At 55.5% G+C, this 20505-nt stretch overlaps 2 protein-coding genes and 4 non-coding genes across 8 annotated transcripts; 1 reads left to right on the top strand and 5 right to left on the bottom strand.

Annotated features, from left to right (window-relative positions):
- Positions 1–6003: 6003 nt before the first annotated feature.
- ACP4 (acid phosphatase 4) lies at positions 6004–10310 on the top strand. The gene is made up of 11 exons (XM_066271417.1): positions 6004–6111; positions 6183–6287; positions 6361–6447; positions 7029–7175; positions 7459–7557; positions 7633–7728; positions 8450–8582; positions 8667–8749; positions 9584–9708; positions 9940–10118; positions 10195–10310. The coding sequence occupies exons 1-11, from the start codon at positions 6004–6006 to the stop codon at positions 10308–10310; spliced, it is 1278 nt and encodes a 425-aa protein (XP_066127514.1).
- Positions 10311–12163: 1853 nt separating this feature from the next.
- Positions 12164–17704, bottom strand: LOC136332122 (Friend virus susceptibility protein 1-like). Of its 3 annotated transcripts, XM_066271420.1 has the most exons (5): positions 17649–17703; positions 16397–16441; positions 14708–14747; positions 13856–13893; positions 12164–13514 (listed from the first exon to the last, which is right to left on the bottom strand). In XM_066271420.1, the coding sequence occupies exon 5, from the start codon at positions 13465–13467 to the stop codon at positions 12601–12603; it is 867 nt and encodes a 288-aa protein (XP_066127517.1). In that variant the 5' UTR covers positions 13468–13514; positions 13856–13893; positions 14708–14747; positions 16397–16441; positions 17649–17703; the 3' UTR covers positions 12164–12600. The 3 variants fall into 3 exon arrangements, with proteins under 3 accessions (XP_066127517.1, XP_066127518.1, XP_066127515.1); XM_066271421.1 differs by lacking the exon at positions 13856–13893 and having other exon boundaries at positions 17649–17704; XM_066271418.1 differs by lacking the exons at positions 13856–13893; positions 17649–17703 and adding an exon at positions 17534–17587.
- LOC136332442 (small nucleolar RNA SNORD88) lies at positions 13586–13676 on the bottom strand. Its single transcript, XR_010730705.1, has one exon. It is a non-coding gene; the product is annotated as a small nucleolar RNA SNORD88 (small nucleolar RNA).
- Positions 13957–14048, bottom strand: LOC136332444 (small nucleolar RNA SNORD88). Its single transcript, XR_010730707.1, has one exon. It is a non-coding gene; the product is annotated as a small nucleolar RNA SNORD88 (small nucleolar RNA).
- LOC136332443 (small nucleolar RNA SNORD88) lies at positions 14833–14924 on the bottom strand. The gene has a single exon (XR_010730706.1). It is a non-coding gene; the product is annotated as a small nucleolar RNA SNORD88 (small nucleolar RNA).
- LOC136332445 (small nucleolar RNA SNORD88) lies at positions 16513–16607 on the bottom strand. The gene has a single exon (XR_010730708.1). It is a non-coding gene; the product is annotated as a small nucleolar RNA SNORD88 (small nucleolar RNA).
- Positions 17705–20505: the final 2801 nt, after the last annotated feature.

The following is a 20505-nucleotide window of genomic DNA, read 5'->3' as shown; positions in this document are numbered from 1 at the left end:
AGATGGAGACCCAGCCTTTCTAGGAGGACCTGAGGGAAATTCCTGGGGGGGTGGGAACAGGGAGGGAGAGAGAGCAGAGAGGAGTCCTGGCCATCTTTCCAACCTCTGGAGAACGTGAGACAATGAGGTAGTGAGAGATTGTGAGGTGGATGGGGGGGGGGGGGAGAAGAATGGGTAGGGACCCAGAGAGGGGAACAGAGAGCCAGAGAACGGGGGACAAAGACCCAGATGGAGGGGGATGGAGACCCGGATGGAGGGGGATGGAGACCCACATGGAGGGGGATGGAGACCCACATGGAGGGGCATCGAGACCCAGATGGAGGGGGATGGAGACCCACATGGAGGGGGATGGAAACCCACATGGAGGGGGATGGAGACCCACATGGAGGGGGATGGAGACCCACATGGAGGGGGATGGAGACCCACATGGAGGGGCATGGAGACCCGGGTGGAGGGGGATCGAGGCCCAGATGGAGGGGCATGGAGACCCACATGGGGGGGATGGAGACCCACATGGAGGGGCATGGAGACCCACATGGGGGGGATGGAGACCCACACGGAGGGGCATGGAGACCCACATGGAGGGGGATGGAAACCCAGGAGTAGAGCAAATGAAGTGGAAGAAGAGCCACTGGAGGGAGCAGTGGGTGTGACCCTGATGAGAGGGGACTGGGTAGTATGGCTGCAGATGGAGGCCAAGTCAGGGAGACGAGGTAAGAGACAGGTCAGGCGGCCCGGAGGGACCAAGTGGAAGATGAGACAGAAAAAGATATGGAGACAAAGACCCAGTGAGAGACAGAAACAGAGAGAGCTCGGGGGACAGGTGGAAATAGAGCTGGCATTGGACTGCAGGAGGGGAAAACAAGTAGGGAGACGGACCGACGGACAGACAGGGAGACAGAGCCCAGCGAGGGACAGAGAGATGTGGGTCCGGATGCAAAGCCAGGAATATAGACACGGGTGAGAACTAGATCACCAACCAACCCTGTAACCCTGTGACTGTGCAACTCCCAGACGTGGGGCTTTCAGGACCCAACCTGGGAAGATCCCATGCACACCGGACTCCATGGTCCTCTCGGTTGACGGGGTGGCCCAGGACAGCACTGGGCTCCAGGCTTCTCGGGTCCTCAGGGCCTTGGTTATTATTCACCTGCCTCCCAGCTGTCCTTGCCATGCCTCTGCCCTGTGAACCATGTTGTTTGACGTGTTTCATGTCCAAACTCCCAAATGTATCTAAACTGAAGATTCATTTCTGTTCTATGTTCTGAGTCTTCCGCTGTGACCACGGGGCTGCCTCAGAAATGCACTGAGCCGCAAGGGGAATCTATCTTTTCCTGTCTTCAGGAACCACATCGTGTGATGCCTGTTGACTTGGGCTGTGCATTACAATCTCCAGGGGAGCTTTTAAAATCCGATCGATGGACAGGCCCCAACCGCAGGCGGTGTGGTTTTAGTGGGCGAGGCTGGGGGCGGGCTCTGGGAGTTTCAAAAGCCCCCCAGGGAAACCTACAGGCCTCTGGGCTGAGCACCGTCTGTCTCCAGTGCCTGTGGTTGTGAAAATGCAACCCCGATAGCTCCCAGGGGACCAAGAAACTGAGCACTAAGTGGCTGAAAAGCCTGGGGGACACAAAGACCAACTTCTTTGTCAATCAATTGTCTTACAAGCAGAGAGGGCCAGGATTCACAGCGGGGGTACAGCAGGAGTTAGATGCTGTTCTGGGTGCCCTCCTCAAGCTCCCCATTCTACCACCAAGGGTGGGAGGAGAGAGTAGTAGGGGGTTAGGAGTGGCCAGGTCAGGGCACATACAAGAATCAACCAACAAATGCATAAATAAACGGAACAATAAATCTCTCTCGCTCTCTTTCCCCTCCCCTCTCTCTAAAATCAACAAAATTAATAAAAAAAACCTTTGAGTTATATGTGGTTAAGAATAATGGTTCCATGGAGGGGGTTTAAGAGATGGATGAACTTTTTAAAAAAGAAAGACTGAAGGGAAGCAGGTCACACAGTGACCTGCTTAATGCCAGGCCAAGGGGCTGTGATGCTTGTTCCAGGGGCCTGGGGAGCCATGGGAGGGCTGTGAGCAGGGAGGCAGAAGGTCATCATTGGGTGTGGAAAGACCCCTGTGAGGGGTGAAGAGAGATGAGGGGTTGAGACAACAGTCTAGGGCAAACCAGGCAGGGAGGTGGGGGCAGGGTCTGAGGGGGTGGAAGCCGCTAGGATGCTCCCCACCTCTCCCAGTTTCAGGATACTGGTTTTGCAGAGACACACTTCCCTCCCGGAGCTGGACTAACTTCTGGCTGGGAAACTTGTCCAACACTGCTCCTCTCTGGTTATTTGGAGCATTGCAACCGGGGCCGCCTAGATGTAAGACTGTCCAGGTCAGGACGTTCGACAATTAAAGAGGTTGGCCATTACCAAGAATGCGGGAACCACTGGTCTAGAGTGTTTGGAATTCCCCAGCGAAAATGGTAGCGAAACAGTGATTCCATCCCTAATGAGAATTTTCTAGGCCCTTCCTGCGAAACCCAGCATGTTTGGTCATCCTGTTAAGAAGTTGCCTTCTCAGAGCTTGACTTGAAATTGTTTCTTTTCAGATGAAAGAGTGACTAAGTATCAACCCAAGGCTTAGGTGTCACTCAGAGCATCCCACCTGCTGGGAAGGGAGGCAGGTATCCAGGGAGCCCATAGGAGACTCTGTCTTGGGCGTCTGGACATTTCTGCAGGAAAGATGTATCGATATAATGACAAAGGTGATAACTACAGACCTTTTGCTGCTTATCACCTTTGTTCTCGTCTTTAATCTCAGATGGTCCTTGTTGTGGCCTTCTTGGGCCAGGGAACAATGGTTTTTATCTTCGTCTGATTGGCAAGAAAATTGGACTTCAACAGAAGAGTTGAAATCAGTGTACACAGCAGCCTGGCGATGAATCAGCCCTGCGCTTTCCCTCCTCTGTGCCCTTTTTTATTTTTTGTATTTTTTCCCCCAACCTAGAAACGGGGAGGCAGACAGACTCCTGCATGCACCCAACCGGGATCCACCGGGCATGCCCCACTAGGGGGCAGTGCTCTGCCCATCTGGGGTGCTGCTCCGTTGCAACTGGAGCCATTCTAGCACCTGAGGCAGAGGCCATGGAGCCATCCTCAGCGCCCGGGCCAACTTTGCTCCAATGGATCCTTGGCTGCGGGAGGAGAAGAGAGAGACAGAGGAAGGAGAGGGGGAGGGGTGGAGAAGCAGATGAGTGCTTCTCCTATGTGCTCTGGCCTGGAATCAAACCCAGGACTTCCATACATCAGGCAGACGCTCTACTGCTGAGCCAACCGGCCAGGGTCCTCCTCTCTGCTTTTGCACCCAAAGTTGGACTGCCCTTCACCCTCCCTAAATACTTCTGACTGATGCCTACTCATCCTTCAGAACCCAAGTTCTGGACCCTTCACCTCAGACCTGGGAGTCTGGGTCCCCGGCCTTTGCTCCCTGTGACCCAGAGGCCTGGCCCCCAGCAGAGCCAGCACAAGGTGGTGGGACGGAGATGTGCTGATTCAGTTACATTTATTTGGTCTCAGAGGCCAGAGTCATGGTCGGGGCAGAGGCAGGGGTCTTGGACCAAGCTGTTCTGTTTCTTCTCATTGCTGAGCCTAAGAGAGGAAGAGAGACAGCGATACACAGAAACATGAAAGAGAGAGAGAGAGAGAGAGGCTAGGCCGATGAAATGGGGACCCAATTGGCAGAAACCCAGTCTGCCACCTAGTCCTCTCCCAGCTCACCTTGTTGAAGAAGTAGATGGAGGCGAGGATGGTGAACACAGCAATGGCCATCGTTACGTTCTGTGTGTGTGAGGGGGGTCGGAGGTCAGGACCCATCCCCTCACTTCCCTGCCGCAAGCCTCCCTTCTCCCCACCCAGATCCCTCCTTACTTCTTGAAAGTTCATGGCCATGGGTCCTCGGTCGCAGTCACTTAACCTCCCCTCTGCTTTACTTGGGGCCTCTGACACAGAGCAGGGAGATCAGCCACCAGAACCTGAGAGGGGGTTGTCTAGGAGACCAGAATGGTGGTCATGGTGATGGAGAATGGTATTCTGGGTAGAAGGAACCCTGCGGTCGAGGCTTGGGGGATGTGGGGATTTGGGTGCAGAATGCCCTGAACTTGGGACAGGGACGTTTGAGATAAGAAGGTCCAGGCCCCCAACACTGCAGTGATGAGTTTGTCTCCCTCCGCCTGGGGGGTGCTGTGGAGCCCTGGGAGGGCTGTGAGCAGGGGCGGCACATGGTCGGCTCTGATGGCCGGAGGGGTCTGGAAGCAGAATGAGCAGGTGCGGGGTCCCAGGCACCTCTTCTTCCAGCAGGGTCTGCCAGACGCGAGGCTGAGGCGCAGCGGTGTTTGGACTGGACGTTCTGAAGCCTGGTCACCAGTTTTGGGGCTGAGAGCAACATCATATAGAAACCATGGTGGAGGCAGCAGCCTCCTCATCCCTGGGCCGCAGGGACAGCGAGGCGGCCGTGACTCTCATAGCCCACTGTGGTAAGATGCTGACTTCTTCCGCCAGCCCTCCCACTACTAAAAAATAAATAAAAAATTTTTTGAGGCTCAAGTTTATTTTATTTTATTTTTAATTGATTTAAGAGAGAGGAGGAAGGAAGAGAGAGAGAGAGAGAGAGAGAGAGAAAGAGAGAGAGAGATTCATTTGTTCCACTCATTTATGCACTCACTGGTTGCTTCCTGTATGTGCCCTGACCGGGGATCCAACAGGAAACCTTGCCTATCAGGACAACACTCCAACCAATTGAGCTACCCGGCCAGGGCCATCCTGCCACCTCTGTTGACACTTAACTTTTTTGTCCATCACATCCTTAGAACTTACCTCCAGCTTACTGGAAACACAGAAGAAATAGGGACATGGGCAGTTGACCCCCAAAACCTCCAAAGTCCATCTTTGCAAATTTGCCTACTCGCTAAAATAAATGCTCATGGCGCACTTGTGGTCATTGGTGGATATCAATCTCTATCTCTGTACGTATACGTATATGTATATGACCTGGAATTACTAGCTGCGCAGCTTCGCAGCATCATTCAGCTTCCATAGGGCTCTTACATCCCTAGCCAAGTTTTCCAAGGACTGTAGCTCTGCTCAATAGGTTGACTACAGCCTCCTGAGAGACCCTGAGCCAGAATCACCCCAGATTCCTGACCCACAAGCACTGTGAAAGAGAATCAAGGGCTATTGTCTGAAGCCACTAACTTTTAGGGTCATTTGGTTACAAAGCAATACATAACACTGTTTAGTAGTTACCGTGTAAAAACCTGGTTCTAGAACACTGAACATGTTGGAATATGCTTAACCCTCAAAGCAACTCTCACATGGTGCTTTCTCATAAATGAGGAAACTGAGGCACAGACAGGTGCAGTAATTTGCCCAAAGTCACACGGCTTGTAAATGGTCAAATTAGGTTTTGAACCCAGCCCATCCAATTCCAGGGTGACTTTGGCCAGCCGTGGGTGAACATCCTGATTCTTCACCAGAAGAAGGGGACATCTCCATGAAGCCCAAGAGACCCTCAAAGAGCCCCAGCATGTAAGGGATGAAAAAGGAACAGAGTGGGGTGCAGGGTGTGAGAAGAGAGCAGAGACTGTGAGTCTAGAACGTGGGGCGGGAGGTGGAGGTGTTCTTGCCTCTGTGCCCAGGTTGCGAGCACCTGGGTTCATATTCCAGCTCTGCCTGCCACTCACTAGCGGTGTTCCCTCAGTCAAACAACTTACCCCTTTGGCACCTCAGTTTCCCCATCTGCGCAATGGGGACGGTGATAACCGTGTCAGTAGCACCTGGGGTTGTGGTAAAGACTAAATGGGTTAGTCAGCGGGTTAATCTGAGGCTGGCGAAGGCCCCGGGGGAGCTGGCTCCTGGGGAGGCGTGCTGGGACCTGCCCTTGAGGGGGTGCTGGGAGGTAATGGGCAGGTGGGACTGTGGCAGCCCGCGGGCTGAGCTCAGCGTCTGGCTGTGTGGCCATGGCCGGGCCAGGGTTTCGGCGCCACCCGGCTGTTTGTCTCCTGCTCCTGCTGCTGCTGCTGCTGCCCCCGGCCCTCCTGGAAGGACCCCTGGTGTTCGTGGCTGTGGTGAGGTGCCCCCACCCCCTCCTGGGCCCTCTCCTCCTCCAGGCCAGCCCTGACCCGAGTCCCCTCCCCAGGTGTTCCGCCATGGCGACCGGGCCCCGCTGGCCTCTTATCCCACTGACCCACACAAGGAGGCCCTCTCGACCCTGTGGCCGCGTGGCCTGGGCCAGCTGACCTTGGTGAGAAGCTGGGGTTGGGTGTGAGTGGTTGGGCCGGTTGAGGAGGGGTCTGCTGAGCCTGCTCTGTCCACAGGAGGGGGTCCGCCAGCAGCTGGAGCTGGGCCGCTTCCTGAGGAGTCGCTATGAGACCTTTCTGAGCCCTGAGTTCCGGCGGGAGGAGGTACTGCCATGCTGACCTTCATCTGGCCTCTTGACCTCCCACCTCTGACCCCTACTGACTCCATTGATCTACTTGGGCCTCCACCTCTGGCCTTTAATCCCCATCAACCTGATCTGCACCCTATGTCTGATCTCCGACCCTGAATCGTTGACTAACCCACCTGATCTCTGACCCCACCCCAACCTGAGTCACACCTTGACCTCTGACCTCCATCAACTCTGGCTTTTACCTGTCTTCTCTCACCAACACCAGACTTTCTGACTCCAAAACTTGACCGTCTTCGACTTTCACTGAATCGACTTGCCCTTCTGATCTCAAACCTTTGACCTCTACCCTTCAAGTCTGACTTTCTGTTCCTATCTCCTCTTCTGTCATCTGACATCCCCCAATGAGAAGCATTCTTCTTGACCTCTGACCTCTGCCCCTGATAGACATGTACTGACACCTGAACTTCGAGTCCAAAGTGCATCCAAAGCTTTCGGCTTGCCGCCGCAGCGGATCTCTGACCCTAGCTGCAATCCCCCCCACCCCACCCCTACCCTGTGACCATCATGCCTCTGCCCACCCTCCCCCTCCCCCAGGTGTACATTCGCAGCACAGACTTTGACCGGACGCTGGAGAGCGCTCAGGCCAATCTCGCAGGGCTGTTTCCCGAGGCCGCCCCGGGCCGCCCCGAGGCCTCCTGGAGGCCCATCCCGGTGCACACGGTGCCCGCCGCCGAGGACAAGGTCAGGGGACTGGACAGGGCTGGGGGCGGGGAGGGAGGAATAGAGAGAGACAGAGACCCCGAGGAGAGGGCCAAAGACTTGGAGAGCAGTGCCAGGCGTCAGGGGGCGGCTCCTGGGAGCCGGAGCTGGCTCAGAGCATGAGACCTCCCCCGGGACCGAGCTGTCCCAGGTGAGCCGCTGGCCCCTGCCGCCCAGCCAGGTCTGGGAGAGACAGGGCCGCACAGCCCCCACTCCCCGACCCTCAGTCATGCTGCCATCTGCTCTGAGCCTCAGTTTCCTCCAGCTGCTGAGGTTCCCCACACGCAGCTGTCCCCGATACCGGGAGCTGCTGCGTGAGGCCACGGAGGCTGCCGAGTACCAGCTGGCCCTGGAGGGCTGGACGGTGAGTGGGGCTGGTGGGACCCGGAGAGGCGGGGCGGTGGTGGGCCCCCAGACTCACCTGGCCCGGTCCACCCAGGACTTCCTGTCTCACCTGGAGAACTGCACAGGGCTCTCACTGGTTGGAGAGCCGCTCCGCAGGGCCTGGAAGGTTCTGGACACGCTGATGTGTCAGGTGAGTCCCCTGCCTCTCTCACCCAGCCAGGGGGTTAAGGAGATCTGGGTTCAAGTCCCAGCATTGCTACTCAATACCCATGTCCCCTCAGGCAAGTCACTGAACCCTTAGTGCCTCAGTTTCCCCATGTGCACAATGGGGCTGGTGACGCCTGTATGGACACCACCTGGGGTTGCTGTGAAGATCAAAATGGGCGAACCCACACAACGTACTTAGAACAGTGAGGCCGGCACTTGGGTTCGAGACTACATCTTTGCAATTCCTCCTTTGTGGTTCCGTTCTCCAAAATGTGCCCCAACCACACTTAGGCAGCAGGAGCTGACCTGCAATGGCGTGATGCTCTTCACATGCTGGGTCCCCCCACTTTGTGGGGGTGTTTCTAATTGCATAGTGGACTAGCAATGCATATGATTAAGGGGCTACCCCAGACCCTGCTGAATGTGAGGAGGTATGTGGTATTGACACCATCTGACTGGTCCAAAATCCCAAAAGTCTGAATTCTGAAACACCTTTGGCCCCAAGGGTTTCAGATCAAGGTTTCTGGACTGTGAAATGATGGTGATTACTATCGCCTAACCCACAACTTCCTGACCAGACCCAGCTCATAAGGGGTTCTGATTGGGGGGTGGAGAGGATGGCAGGTTATAGGGACAAGCACAGGGAGGGTGGGAGAACTCAGGACATTCCAGTCACCTTGTCCTCGCTCCCTGTCTCTCCCCAGCAAGCTCACGGTCTCCCCCTTCCCTCCTGGGCCTCCCCAGATGTCCTGAGGATGCTAGCCCAGATCTCGGCTTTGGATATTGGGGCACATGTGGGCCCACCCCGCGCGGCAGAGAAGGCCCAGCTGACAGGGGGTGAGGCGTGGGGCTGGGAGGCTGGGAGGCTGGGGGCCAGGGCAGCTCCCTCTGGGGCTTTCACACCCTGTTCTTGAATCTCAGGGATCTTGCTGGAAGCCATCCTCGCCAACTTCTCCCGGGTCCAGCGCCTGGGGCTGCCCCTCAAGATGGTTATGTACTCAGCTGTGAGTCTTTGGGGAGGGAGGCAGTGAGTGCCATGTGGGCGCAAGGATGACAGGATGGTGGGGTGGGTGAAGAAGAGCTGGTGGTCTCAATGGAACCTCAGCCCACCGCCTTGGGCAACTCATATCTGCCAAGTATACTCTTGGACCACATATCACTCGAGGTATAGCATCTGGAAGGGGGGAGGAGGTGGTGGTGTTCTGAGAGAAAGAATTTAGCTCTTCTAGAAAGATGGGCTGTCACTCTGGCTGGTTGGCTCAGCAGTAGAGTGTCAACCCAGTGTGTGAAAGTCCCGGGTTTGATTCCTAGTCAGGGCACATAGAAATGACCATCTGCTTCTCTATACCCCCCCCCCCCCACACACACACACACTTTTCTTGCTCTCCTGCAGCCATGGCTTGAATGGTTTGAGCAAGTTAGCCCCGGGTGCTGAGGATGGCCTCACCTAAGGTGCTAAAACAGCTCAGTTGCTGAGCAACGAAGCCCGGCGCCAGATGGTCAGAGCATGGCCCCACAGGGGGCTTGCCAGGTGGATCCTGGTCAGGGCAAAAGCAGGAGTCTGTCTCTGCTTTCCTGCCTCTCAATAATAATAATAATAATAATAATAATAATAATAATAAATAATAATAATAAAAAGACGGGCTGTTTAACTAAGCTTCCAAGCATGCTTGGCATCCATTTGACCAATCTTTATTAAATGACTCCCTGTAACTGCTGGGACGGCCCTCAGGGTGAGCAGATTGGGGGTGATGGTCTAAGGGGTCTGGGAGGCAGCTGGATGCAGGCGCCTAGAGCACAGGACGTGGGGTGCCATCTCAGCCCTGCTCTGCCGGCAGCACGACAGCACCCTGCTGGCCCTCCAAGGGGCCCTGGGCCTCTACGATGGGCACACCCCACCCTATGCTGCCTGCCTTGGCTTCGAGTTCCGGAGGCGCCTTGGGGACCCAGATGAAGACGCAGGGTGAGGAGGGGAGCCTGAGGGGGATGGGCAGGGCAGAGCTCTCAGGAGAAGGGGTGGATGGCAGGCAGGGGTCGCAGCCCAGGCAGTGGCCTGGGTGCCATCCGGAGGTTGACAGGCCCGATAAGGGGTCTGTTCCTGCATGCAGGATGCTCTTTCCCAGATTTGAGCTCAGTGGCTTGGAGGTGAGGAGGGACCTGGACCCGGGTGCCACTGCCCCCTCTCTCCCTGCAGGAATGTCACCGTCTCCCTCTTCTACCGCAACGATTCCACCAGCCTGCCCCTGAGTCTCAGCCTTCCTGGGTGCCCAGCTCCCTGCCCACTGGGCCGCTTCCACCAGCTGACCGCCCCGGCCCGGCCTCCGGCTCATGGGCTGCCCTGCCATGGCTCCCAGGAGCCGGCCAGCCCCACGGGTGAGGCCCTTGGCGTCGGGTGGGCGTAGGACAGGTCAAATCCCGAGACTCACCACCGCTCACGTTCTCCTTGCAGCCACTGTGGTGCCCCTGCTGGCCGGGGCTGTGGCCGTGCTGGCAGTGCTCAGCCTGGGGCTGGGCCTGCTGGCCTGGAGACCTGGCTGCCTGCGGGCCTGGGGGGACCCTGTGTGAACTGCCAGACCGCACCCCTCCCCCACTGCTGCCCCTGGATCCCAACATGTCTGCTCACCTGCTGTGCTGGCTCCGTGACTTACTGTGTGCGTGGGGAAGGCGGAGGCACCCAGCCTGGAAGCCGTCAGCGGTTCTATGTGGGAGTCTGCACCTGTGCGTGCACAGGCTCATCCAGGCGTGTGGTTCATGTGTTTACACTGGTGTGAGCGTTTCTGCACTTTAATGAGTGTGCAGGGTGTCAGTAGGTGTCTGTGATGAGTCCCTGTGCACACGTGGCCTGTTGCCTGGTGGAGTGCCCGTGTATGGACGTCTTTTATGCATGTTGCCCTACAGGCATGGCAGTGTGCAGTGAGGACGTTATCAGCACATGATCCTGTTAACAAGGCTGTGCCTGCCGGGTGAGCCCCTGTGGGTCACACTGTTCAGACTCATGGCCCTAGAGACGACAGCACCCTTAGTCCTCTCTGCTCCTGAGTGCAGACCTGGGCCCCAAGTCGGGTCAGCACAGACCCAGAGGCTGACTCCAAGTGACCTACCTCTGTGCTCCCAGCTCACTTGGCAGAGCCAGGACTCAGACTTGTCAGATCGCGGCCTCTGAAATTAACCTCCCAGGACCAGCAGAGTATGTGGCTGGTACCATGCTCTCATGGCTGCCGTATGGCCATTTAAGTTAAATGAACTGTAAAATTCAGGTCTCAGTCATATTGGAAGCTAGCCCACACCTAACAGTAGAATGGTAGGCCGTGAGCACTCGCTGGGGCCCAGGTGTGTGGCTTGCAGGCCAGTTCTTAGGCTCCTGCCTTCAACTCCTCCTCACCACATGCCAGGCACCAGGCTCCAAAGTCTGGGGGTTTGCTGGTCTGGCCTTGCCCCACGTGCATAGCACCACTGAGCAAAAGTGCGAACACCCAGATTAGAGCACTTGGGGGGGGGGGGGAGAAGAATGTCTGTGTGCAGCAAGCACTTGGTAGCCATTACGGGGGGGGGGGGATCAGAGGGGTGTGTGTGTGCGGTTGTGGCTGGAAGTCACTCCGAGCTACCAGTACCCCCCAACCTTTCTGTGGGGATCAGTGTAGATCCTTTCTGGACTGTGAGGAAAAGGGCTGGGGCTGTCAGCCTGATCTAGGTCTGCCCACCTCCCAGCACTGTGGGCAGGGAATCAGGGGCCTTGAAGGGAGCCCCCATCGCTGAGGGGCCCCAGACACCCCACTCGCTGTCTCTGCAGAGGCAGGGGCCACAGGGCCTTAGAAGGGAAAGGCAGCCATGTCCCATAACGCCCTCTGCACTTTCTAGTCCTGGGAGGAGATCAGCTTCTTGCTGAGATCCAACCATGTGCTCACAGTTCCCCTGCCCGGCTGCCAAGTGGCTCCCACGGGTGATGTGTGCACAGCCCTCTCCTCTCCTCAGCAGATCGCTGCGATGGCTCGTGGACAGCCCCCCCCCCCCCAACTGTACACGACCCCTGCCTGTGCCCTAGGAGGGTTCTGGATTCGGCTTCGCCTGGAAGCTGCATCGAGCACCAGGCCACAGATGGCGATGCGAGCTATTTCAGTCCCCTGACCCCCACCCCCACCCCACCTGCCAGGGCTGCCCACCCTCACAAATGCCTGACTCTTGGCCCCAACACCCTGAACCCACACACGGGCCAGGGACCACACGTGCACCAGACGGATCGATTAGACAGGCCCGGCAGCCCTGTCCCTGAACCCACACACGGGCCAGGGACCACACGTGCACCAGACGGATCGATTAGACAGGCCTGGCAGCCCTGTCCCAGGTGAGCAGCAGCAAGTCTGTTTTAAAAGGGGAAGGCATTGCAGCATCAAGTCTTAGGAGAAAAACCATGACAAAAGTGTCCTTAAAACCAAGTGCTGTATATGCTTAAAATAAAAACAATACATAAAAAAAAAAATAACCTTAAGAAAAAGGGTACCAACTTCATGTTGTGGGCCGTGGGGTCTCCCCACTGGGCCTGTAGTGCTTTGGGGATCATGAGGCAGAGGGGTGGGTGCTGACCCACACCACCAGGGCTAAAGGGTAACAAGCCTGTGGGTCTCTAAGGAGCCACTGTGTGTCCAGCCAGCCGGTGGCACCTATGGGGTAGCTAGGGACAAGGACACTTTCTTCTGGGTTCCTCAAAAACTGTGGGCTGGCCTGCTTACAGGAGGCTCAGGAGCAGGTGGGCAGCTGCTCAGTCCACCCTGGGACCGCTTAGGGGCTTTGATCGCCTCTGCCCCAGAGGGGCCCCAACTCCCCACCTGTTGGCTCCCCTAGCTTCCTTCCCAGGCTCCTAGTCAGGGCGCACAGGGGGCTCCTCCCCACATGCCTGGTCTGAGTAGGGTGGTGGGGGCTGCTCCTCCCCCAGCACATAGGCTGGGTGGCCACGGCTGCGCTTGGCCTCCTTGATGTACAGCTCCAGGAGGACCTTGGTGGGCTGCTTGTCCACCCTCTCCTTGGGCACGCCGTGGCTCAGCAGCCAGCCCAGGAGGTCCTTGCGCGTAGGGTTGGGCCCCAGCATGAGCTTGGCGCGGCCTGGCTGGCTGTGGCGCCAGAGCAGGCCGACATCCGCGATGGTCTGGATCTCCATCACTGCCTCTAGCACCGTCATGCCCTTGACCAGCAGGCTGACCAGTGAGAGCCGCAGCTCGGAGGGGGCGGCGGTCAGCAGGCGGCGCTGCAGGCCCTGCGTGAAGGGCACGTCCTCGGGCGCGGGCCGCGGCACCTGCTCGGCTGCGGGCGGCGAGATGGGCTCACGGTAGACCCAGTCCAGCATGCCCAGCTCGCGCACCAGCTGGATGCCCTCCTCCATGGTGGTCCAGGGCCGGAAGGGCAGCTCGGTGGCCTCGAAGTGCACGAAGGATTCCCAGCGCTGGCGCCAGGCCTGCAGCAGCCAGGTAAGCAGTGTCTGGCAGCCGCCCCGCAAGCCCTTGCAGTGGTAGTTGAAGATGGCGTCACCGGTCAGGTCGCCCAGCAGCGCCAGCTCCCCAGAGTTCAGGGCCAGGGCCGAGCCGCCCTGGTCATAAACCCGCAGGATCCAGGTGATCATGAGCTCGTTGGGGTTCTGCTTGAAGCGCCGGGAGATGGCCAGGAGTTCGGTGTACGTGTAGTAGCGGTCCCCCCGCCCTGCCTGGGTGGGCGCCAGCGCTCTCTCGGCCATGGTGGCAGCTGCCCTGGGGGGGAGCCCAAGGGGCGGTGCCACAGGAGCTGCGGGCAAGGACACAGAGGTTATCAGGCAGGGGAACCAGTTACAGCCCCTCAACGACTCCCTGGAGCTGGGGCCCCTCAGACCCCTGGGTGTCAAAGGCCCCAGGGGGCACAGTGTCCTCATGGGAAGTCAGAGCCCAGTGCTGGACATCATGGGGGCCCCAGCACAGGATGTGTCCCTGCAACACCCCATCCCGTCCGTCTAACCCCCGTCACTCCACCACACTCCCCAGCGTTACTGTGCAGATCCCATAGACCCAGCGCTCAGCATTCGCCTTTCCATTGTTACCAAAATTTTTACATTCTAGAAGCGTAAACAAGGCAGCTCCTTCTGTTCTTACCAAGAGGGACGGCCAGGCCCTTCACCTCCTAGAGCCGCCTGCAGGATGAGTAGGGGAGGGGAGGTCAGTGGGGAACAGGGCAAGCACCCTTCCCAAAGCCAGGGTCCCTCAGACCCTCAGGGTGTCAAAGGTCCAGGGGGGCACCGTGTCCTCAGGGGAGGTCAGAGCCCAGTGCCGGACATCACAGGGACCCCAAGGGGAGCCCCTTCTGTCCCTGATCAAGCGTCACCCAGATGTTTCTGATCTAATCCCAACCACTCCTGCATCTACCTCCTTACCTCCCCCCACCACCACCAGTCCCCACACAGTGGAGGCCACACAATCTAGGTGTGACATGCAGATTCAGGGGTTACAGGGGCTGGCACTAATGACCCCTAGCCTGCCACCTCCCTGGTGACTCTCAACACCGTTAGCTGGGACCTCCACCTCGGCCAGGCAGACAAGTCACAAAAGGCCCTCAGGGAGAAGTGGGGTTGAAACCAACTTCCCTGGTTCTACGGCCTCAGCTGCAGGGATGGGAACTGAGAGCACCCCGTCACCGTACAGCCCCCCGATGCGTGTGAAGGCACAGAAGGTACCCTCCCCGTCTCAGAAAGGAGAGGAAGGCAGGGAAATCAGCCTCTGTGTACTCGCAGGTCCTCAGCCTCGAGACAGGGACAACCTGTGCCCAGTTCGCAGGGTTACTGAGGACTAGCTGAACTAGTGCTTAGCACTGTCCGGCTCAGAGTAGGTGCCCAGCACTTATCTTTTATCAGTATTAGTATTATTTATAAATCTTAATAACTATAAGTTTATAACATCAAAAAGTGAATAATTATGGTGTTAATAAGAGGGTGCCTCTTCTGTTCTTACCAAGAGGGATGGTGGGGCTGTTTTCTTCTGGAGGAACCCCCTGCAGGCAGGAAGGAATGGGGGAAGGGAAGAGGTCAGTGGGTAAAGGGCCACCATGGTCCCCCATTCATCCCTCCCCAAAACCAGGGCCCCTCAGACCCCTGGGTGTCAAAGGTCCCACGGGGGCACTGTGTCCTCAGGGGAGGTCAGAGCCCAGTGCTGGACATCATGGGGGCCCCACTGCCTACAGTCCTAAGGGGATGGCATAGACAAGAGCTCAAAGATCCAGGCAGGAAAAATGACCAGTCCTTGGCCCTTGAGCTCTAAGAGGCAACTGCCATCACCACCTCAGTGGCTTATCCCTGGGTGTCACCTGTGAATTGCAGGAAGTGACCTAAGCCCCACCCTGAAAGTGGAATCACGTGACAGGCAGGCTGGTGGCAGAATCTAGTGAGATGGAGGAGGCACCCCCTTAACTCAGCACAGCTTCCAGCCTTGGTTACTCCTTGCCCTGTTACTTGGGGAAGCGGAGGCACCAGAGCTTTCTGTGAACCAGGGAACGGTTAGAGCCCATCAATGGGAACCGGGGAAGATCTGGAGTTAATCCTCAAAAGGACTTAAACACAGCAAACACTCCCTAGTGAGAGTTACGGTTTACCAACCAGAAACCCTTCACAGTAGAAATGTATTGCCCCAAAGACACTATTCAAATTTACATAAAATTTAAAAATCTAGTTCCCAGTTGCAACTAGCCACACTTCAGGTAGTCTAGAGCCACACAGGGCCAGTGGCTACCCAACTGGGCAACACAGAATAGAGCATTTCCATCTTACCAGTAGTGGGACCAGGATGCCTTAGAAATTAATAGATGGCCAATGACCCTTAGGTCTTCCCCAGCCTGTTGGGACTTTCTATACTCTTCTCACCCCACCCCACCCCATACCCCAATCTAAGCTCACCAGGGAAGCAACCTCTCCTCCCTAAAGGGCCTGCCAGCAAGTTCTGAGAACCCTGAGAACATGCTTTCTGTCCTCTTTCACCTGTGTTCTCTCCACTCCTGACATCCAAGGAACAGGGGAGAAACCCTCCTAGAGCTGAGAACACTTGCTGCTCTTTGGATAACATGTTTCCAGGCCATTTCATGACTCAGGTCTTTGAAACACTTGCCAGATACATTGTATCACTTTAACAGCTACTGTGTTGATGAAAGGGAGCTTTACTAACTGTATCAGTTCAAGTGCATGTGATTCATGGGAAGCTGTCTCAGCATGGCCGACAGATACACTGTATCCAATCTACAGAACTGCAGTGGACAGTGATAATGCTACAAGCCATTGTTTTTCTTCTGCTAAGTCTGAAAATGAGACTTCTGATTAGTCTCCCCACACTCAACCCAAATATATGTATATTTCTTCCTTTTACATCCTGTGTTATTTCCTTTGAAGGCAGGATACATTGAGCCTCTTCCCCCCAACTGTGAGAGGACACTCATCTGCTCTTGGTGTATTGAGTCGGCTCTAAAGACACAGAAACTGAGGCTCAGGAGTATAACTGCTTGACTGACACCACAAACAGCAGAGCTGGGGTTTGTATGTAAAAACTGAGCATGACTGTTGGCAAAAAATTAGGTCCCGGGGCTATGTGAAGTCACCCCAAATGTGGGTGATTTTAGACCTGGGTGGGTCAGGGAGTGGGAGCAAGAGTTCTTACCAAGATTGGGGTGGTGGGGGGTGGCCCCTCAGCTTGAAGAGATACCTGTAACACAGAAAGGGCTTGGTGAGAGTGGGCCAGGAAATAGTTTGGGGGTCCAGAGAACATTGACACCAGGGCCCCTCAGACCCCCAGGTGTCAAGGGTCCTGGGAGGGGGGCACTGTGTCTTCAGGGATGATCGGAGCTTAGTGCTGAACATCACAGGAGCCCCAGTCCTTCTGCATCCAGGCCTCAAGGCCACTCACCTTCAGGGACAGAGACCCCACTAACAGCACTTCAAGAGGGGGAAACATCACGGGTGACAATGGCATTGTTCTTAAGTAGTAAATGTTATTTTAGGGCCACAGTGATAACTATTTGGAATGAAATAGGACATTTACTTCCAAAACACTAAGCGCAAGTAACACACACACAGTGTGAAATGTTGCAGACCTGTTAGGTTTATATGTATTTCCTGTGTCTCTGAAGATTTCAATAAAAAGTAAAATAGCTTGCTGCGTGCAAGCTGGGCGCCTTGGCAGGGGTGTGGCATTGCTCAGCAGCCCCGACACCGATGTCCCAGACCTTCAGGACACATGAGCCCAGAACTAACGTTTAATTTGGAGTGACTGTGTGCAGATTCTCGAAGGTGAACAAAGACCTCATTTGTTCTCTCTTAAGACCATTCCTACCTGCTTCTCAGAAACAAACCAGTAATTCACGTCGAGACCCCCACCCCCACTTTTTCCTCCATAGTGACCCCTGGGGTCCTCCCTCCCTCAAAGTCTGTTCGAGGTCGCAAAAAAAGGCCAGCCGCCTGGCATTGGAAAAAAAAAAAAGTAGCAATACCGTAACGAAAGCACGTACAGCTAGCACCGGATGGGGAAACCTGACAAGAACTCGATGTCACACGCGAGTCCCTCCCCCACGCCCACCCACCATGAAAGATGGACAAGATGGCGGAGGCCTGCAACGTGGGTGCAGAAATGGCGCAGCCGGCCTGCCGTGCAGACAAAGGAGGGCATGCGGGCGGCAAGCGTCCTTCCCTCGGTGAGCGCCCCCAAAGACCCAGCACCCGCTCCAGATGCCATCGCCCGCCCCGCCGGGAACCCCCAGGCGTCCCTCTGCAGGGCCATCACAAAGGCTGTGATCCTAACCATGTGACAACGTGGCCACCCCGCCCAAGCCCCGGTCATCTCATGACCCGCGTGCCCAAATCCCCAAACCCCACCGCGCAGACAAAACGAGGCCAAAGTCTAAGTACACTCTCACCCAAGCCTCACTTTCTCCAAGGTGTGCGCGAGTTGCCGCGCGTCCTGCTTTATAGCGCGCGCCGCTTGCGAGGCCCGCCCCACGGCCTGGTTGGGCTCCGCCCCGAGGCATCTAGTTTACGCGCCGGTGTCGAAAACTCTTCTTTGGTGCTTGGATAAGGAACAGTGCCTCTTTCCATTAGAATCTTCCCATATAGGGCATAAGACGTTGTCCTGGAGGCCGAAGAAAACAAACAAGGAAGCATCGCCTCCCATTATGCTGCCATGAGCGTCAGGAAATTTGGTGGACGGCCCCAGATGAGGGTCGTGGAGGAAGGACCTCGATTGGGGGCGGGGCCAGAAAGGGAAGCAACTGGACTTGCCAGCGTTACAACCCAAGCGGCAGCGGGTGGGGCGACAAAGCGGAACTCCTAGCCGCAGAGTGGGAGGTGGAGACAGAGCTGAGATTGACAGGGGAGTTCTGGGAGAGCGCCCGCGTGGTGCAGAGTTAGAGGCTGATCCTGCGTGGTGAGAGGCGGGACCCTAGCCTGGACGCCCGGCCGGAAGGCTGGGCTCAGATTCTGGAAGAGGAGGGGCCGAGGTCCAGTATTCCTGAGTCCGAGAGGGGAAGGGCTGAGGAGTGGACTCTTGGGGCTTACTTAGGGAGGATCAAATTCGGGGCTTAGGCCCTGGCCGGTTGGCTCAGCGGTAGAGCATCGGCCTAGCGTGCGGAGGACCCGGGTTCGATTCCCGGCCAGGGCACACAGGAGAAGCGCCCATCTGCTTCTCCACCCCTCCCCCTCTCCTTCCTCTCTGTCTCTCCCCCTCCGGCAGCCAAGGCTCCATTGGAGCAAGGATGGCCCGGGCGCTGGGGATGGCTCTGTGGCCTCTGCCTCAGGCGCTAGAGTGGCTCTGGTCGCAACATGGCGACGCCCAGGATGGGCAGAGCATCGCCCCCTGGTGGGCAGAGCGTCGCCCCCTGGTGGGCGTGCCGGGTGGATCCCGGTCGGGCGCATGCGGGAGTCTGTGTGACTGTCTCTCCCTGTTTCCAGCTTCAGAAAAATGAAAAAAAAAAAAGAAAAAAAAATTAGGGGCTCAGTTTCCGTTTAGATTCTCGAAGACCTGTGGGCTTGGATTTTTGGTAGAGATGGAGATCTAAGGCAGTGCTCCCCAACCATTTTTGGGCCACGGACCGGTTTAATGTCAGAAAATATTTTCACGGACTGGCCTTTAGGGTGGGACCGAGACAAGCGTCAAGAGTGAGTCTTAGACGGATGTAACAGAGGGAATCTGATCATTTTTTAAAAATAAAACATCGTTCAGACTTAAATATAAATAAAATGGAAATAATGTAAGTTATTTATTCTTTCCCTGTGGACCGGTACCGGTCCACGGCCCGGGGATTAGGGACCACTGATCTAAGGCGTGTATTTTGACAGTGTTGTGAAACAATTTTTCAGCTCACCAGAGGTCACCACTTTCAAAATACACACACACACACACACACACACACACACACACACACACCATGTATTCCCTTGTGTGAATAGAATAGAACAGAACACATTTTGTGTAGCTGCTTTCCCTGGTCATTCGGGTTTTTTTCCTCCTTTTTCCCTGGGAACCTCCTCCCATGATGTCTGTAGTCTGAAATGAAGAGACAAAACTCCCATCTTGAGAAAATTTCCTACCCTGTCCTCAGTCAGAATAAAGCAAAATCCCCACTGTGGTCACGTGGCGGGGAGTGCTCTGACCCCGGCCCCCTCTCTGCACTTGTCTCCCTCCTCTCTCTCCCTTGTCCAGGCTACAGGAGCAAACTGGTTTCCCTGGTCTTCTTAAAACCTACCAATGATATTTGTACCTCAGGACCCTTGCATTTGCTGGTCCATTTGCCTGGAACTCTTTTCCCCAATCTAACCCCATGGCTTGCTCCCTTTTTTCAGTTATGATTCTGCTCAGATGTCACCTCAGCATGGAATTCCACCCCTTTGCTCTTTATAACTGACTCTCGTTCCTAGATTAGTTTCCCTTTCACTTCTTTCTCTTCATAACATGTATACCCTAACATACCTAACTGTGGTCATATATATGTGGTCAAATATATATATATTTGCCTCCTAGCTGAAAAGTCAGTTATATAAAATCAAGGATTTGTGTTTAGTTTGATCACCGCTATATGGATCCAATGTCTAGCACATAGATACAGCTCAGTCTGTGTTAAAAATGAACAAATTTGAAAGCTTTTTTTTTATGTGGGAGACAAGAGGAACGATTATTGTAGCAACACTTAAAAAGCCCATGCTGTGAACCAGGTATGATGTTAAACTCTGCCTATATTGAAGTTTTATCATTATTCTCATTTTACAGTTGACACTGAGACCCAGATGGGCTCTGCACCTTGCCACAGGTCCCAGACCTAGTAAGTGGTTGATCTTAGATTCAAAGCCTGATAGCTTAACCACTTTTGTGAGAGGGATAAAAACGAGACTTCCAGGTCAGAGACCTGCAGGGGAACCCAGACAATGATATATCTTTGTACTTGAGTTTCAACCCTACCCTATTCAGTAAGTGACTCTCTGTTAGCCCCAAACCATCTGATAAAGTCTGCTACATACAACAGCCTTTGAAATAAACACAATTTTAAAAATTAGGGAAAGAATGAGAGCCTATAGGAAAAAAATCTTAAAAAGGAACAGTCTTCTGTTGGGAGATTTGGGGAGAAGAAAGAGGAGGTGGTGGCAGGTGAATTGTGTAGGGAGAATTTGCCTCAGGAGGGGCAAATTATTAGGGGGTCTCAAAAGTAAAGGATGAAGCCCAAAGGGCTTGGGGGCAATCAACTATTTAATAAAAGTTGATTAAGCACTGTCTGTATGCCAGAA

The sequence above is a fragment of the Saccopteryx bilineata genome, chromosome 3 (genome assembly GCF_036850765.1).
Source record: "Saccopteryx bilineata isolate mSacBil1 chromosome 3, mSacBil1_pri_phased_curated, whole genome shotgun sequence".
In the NCBI taxonomy this organism is placed as follows: Eukaryota; Metazoa; Chordata; class Mammalia; order Chiroptera; family Emballonuridae; genus Saccopteryx; species Saccopteryx bilineata.
This window is presented reverse-complemented; position numbering and strand designations above follow the sequence as displayed.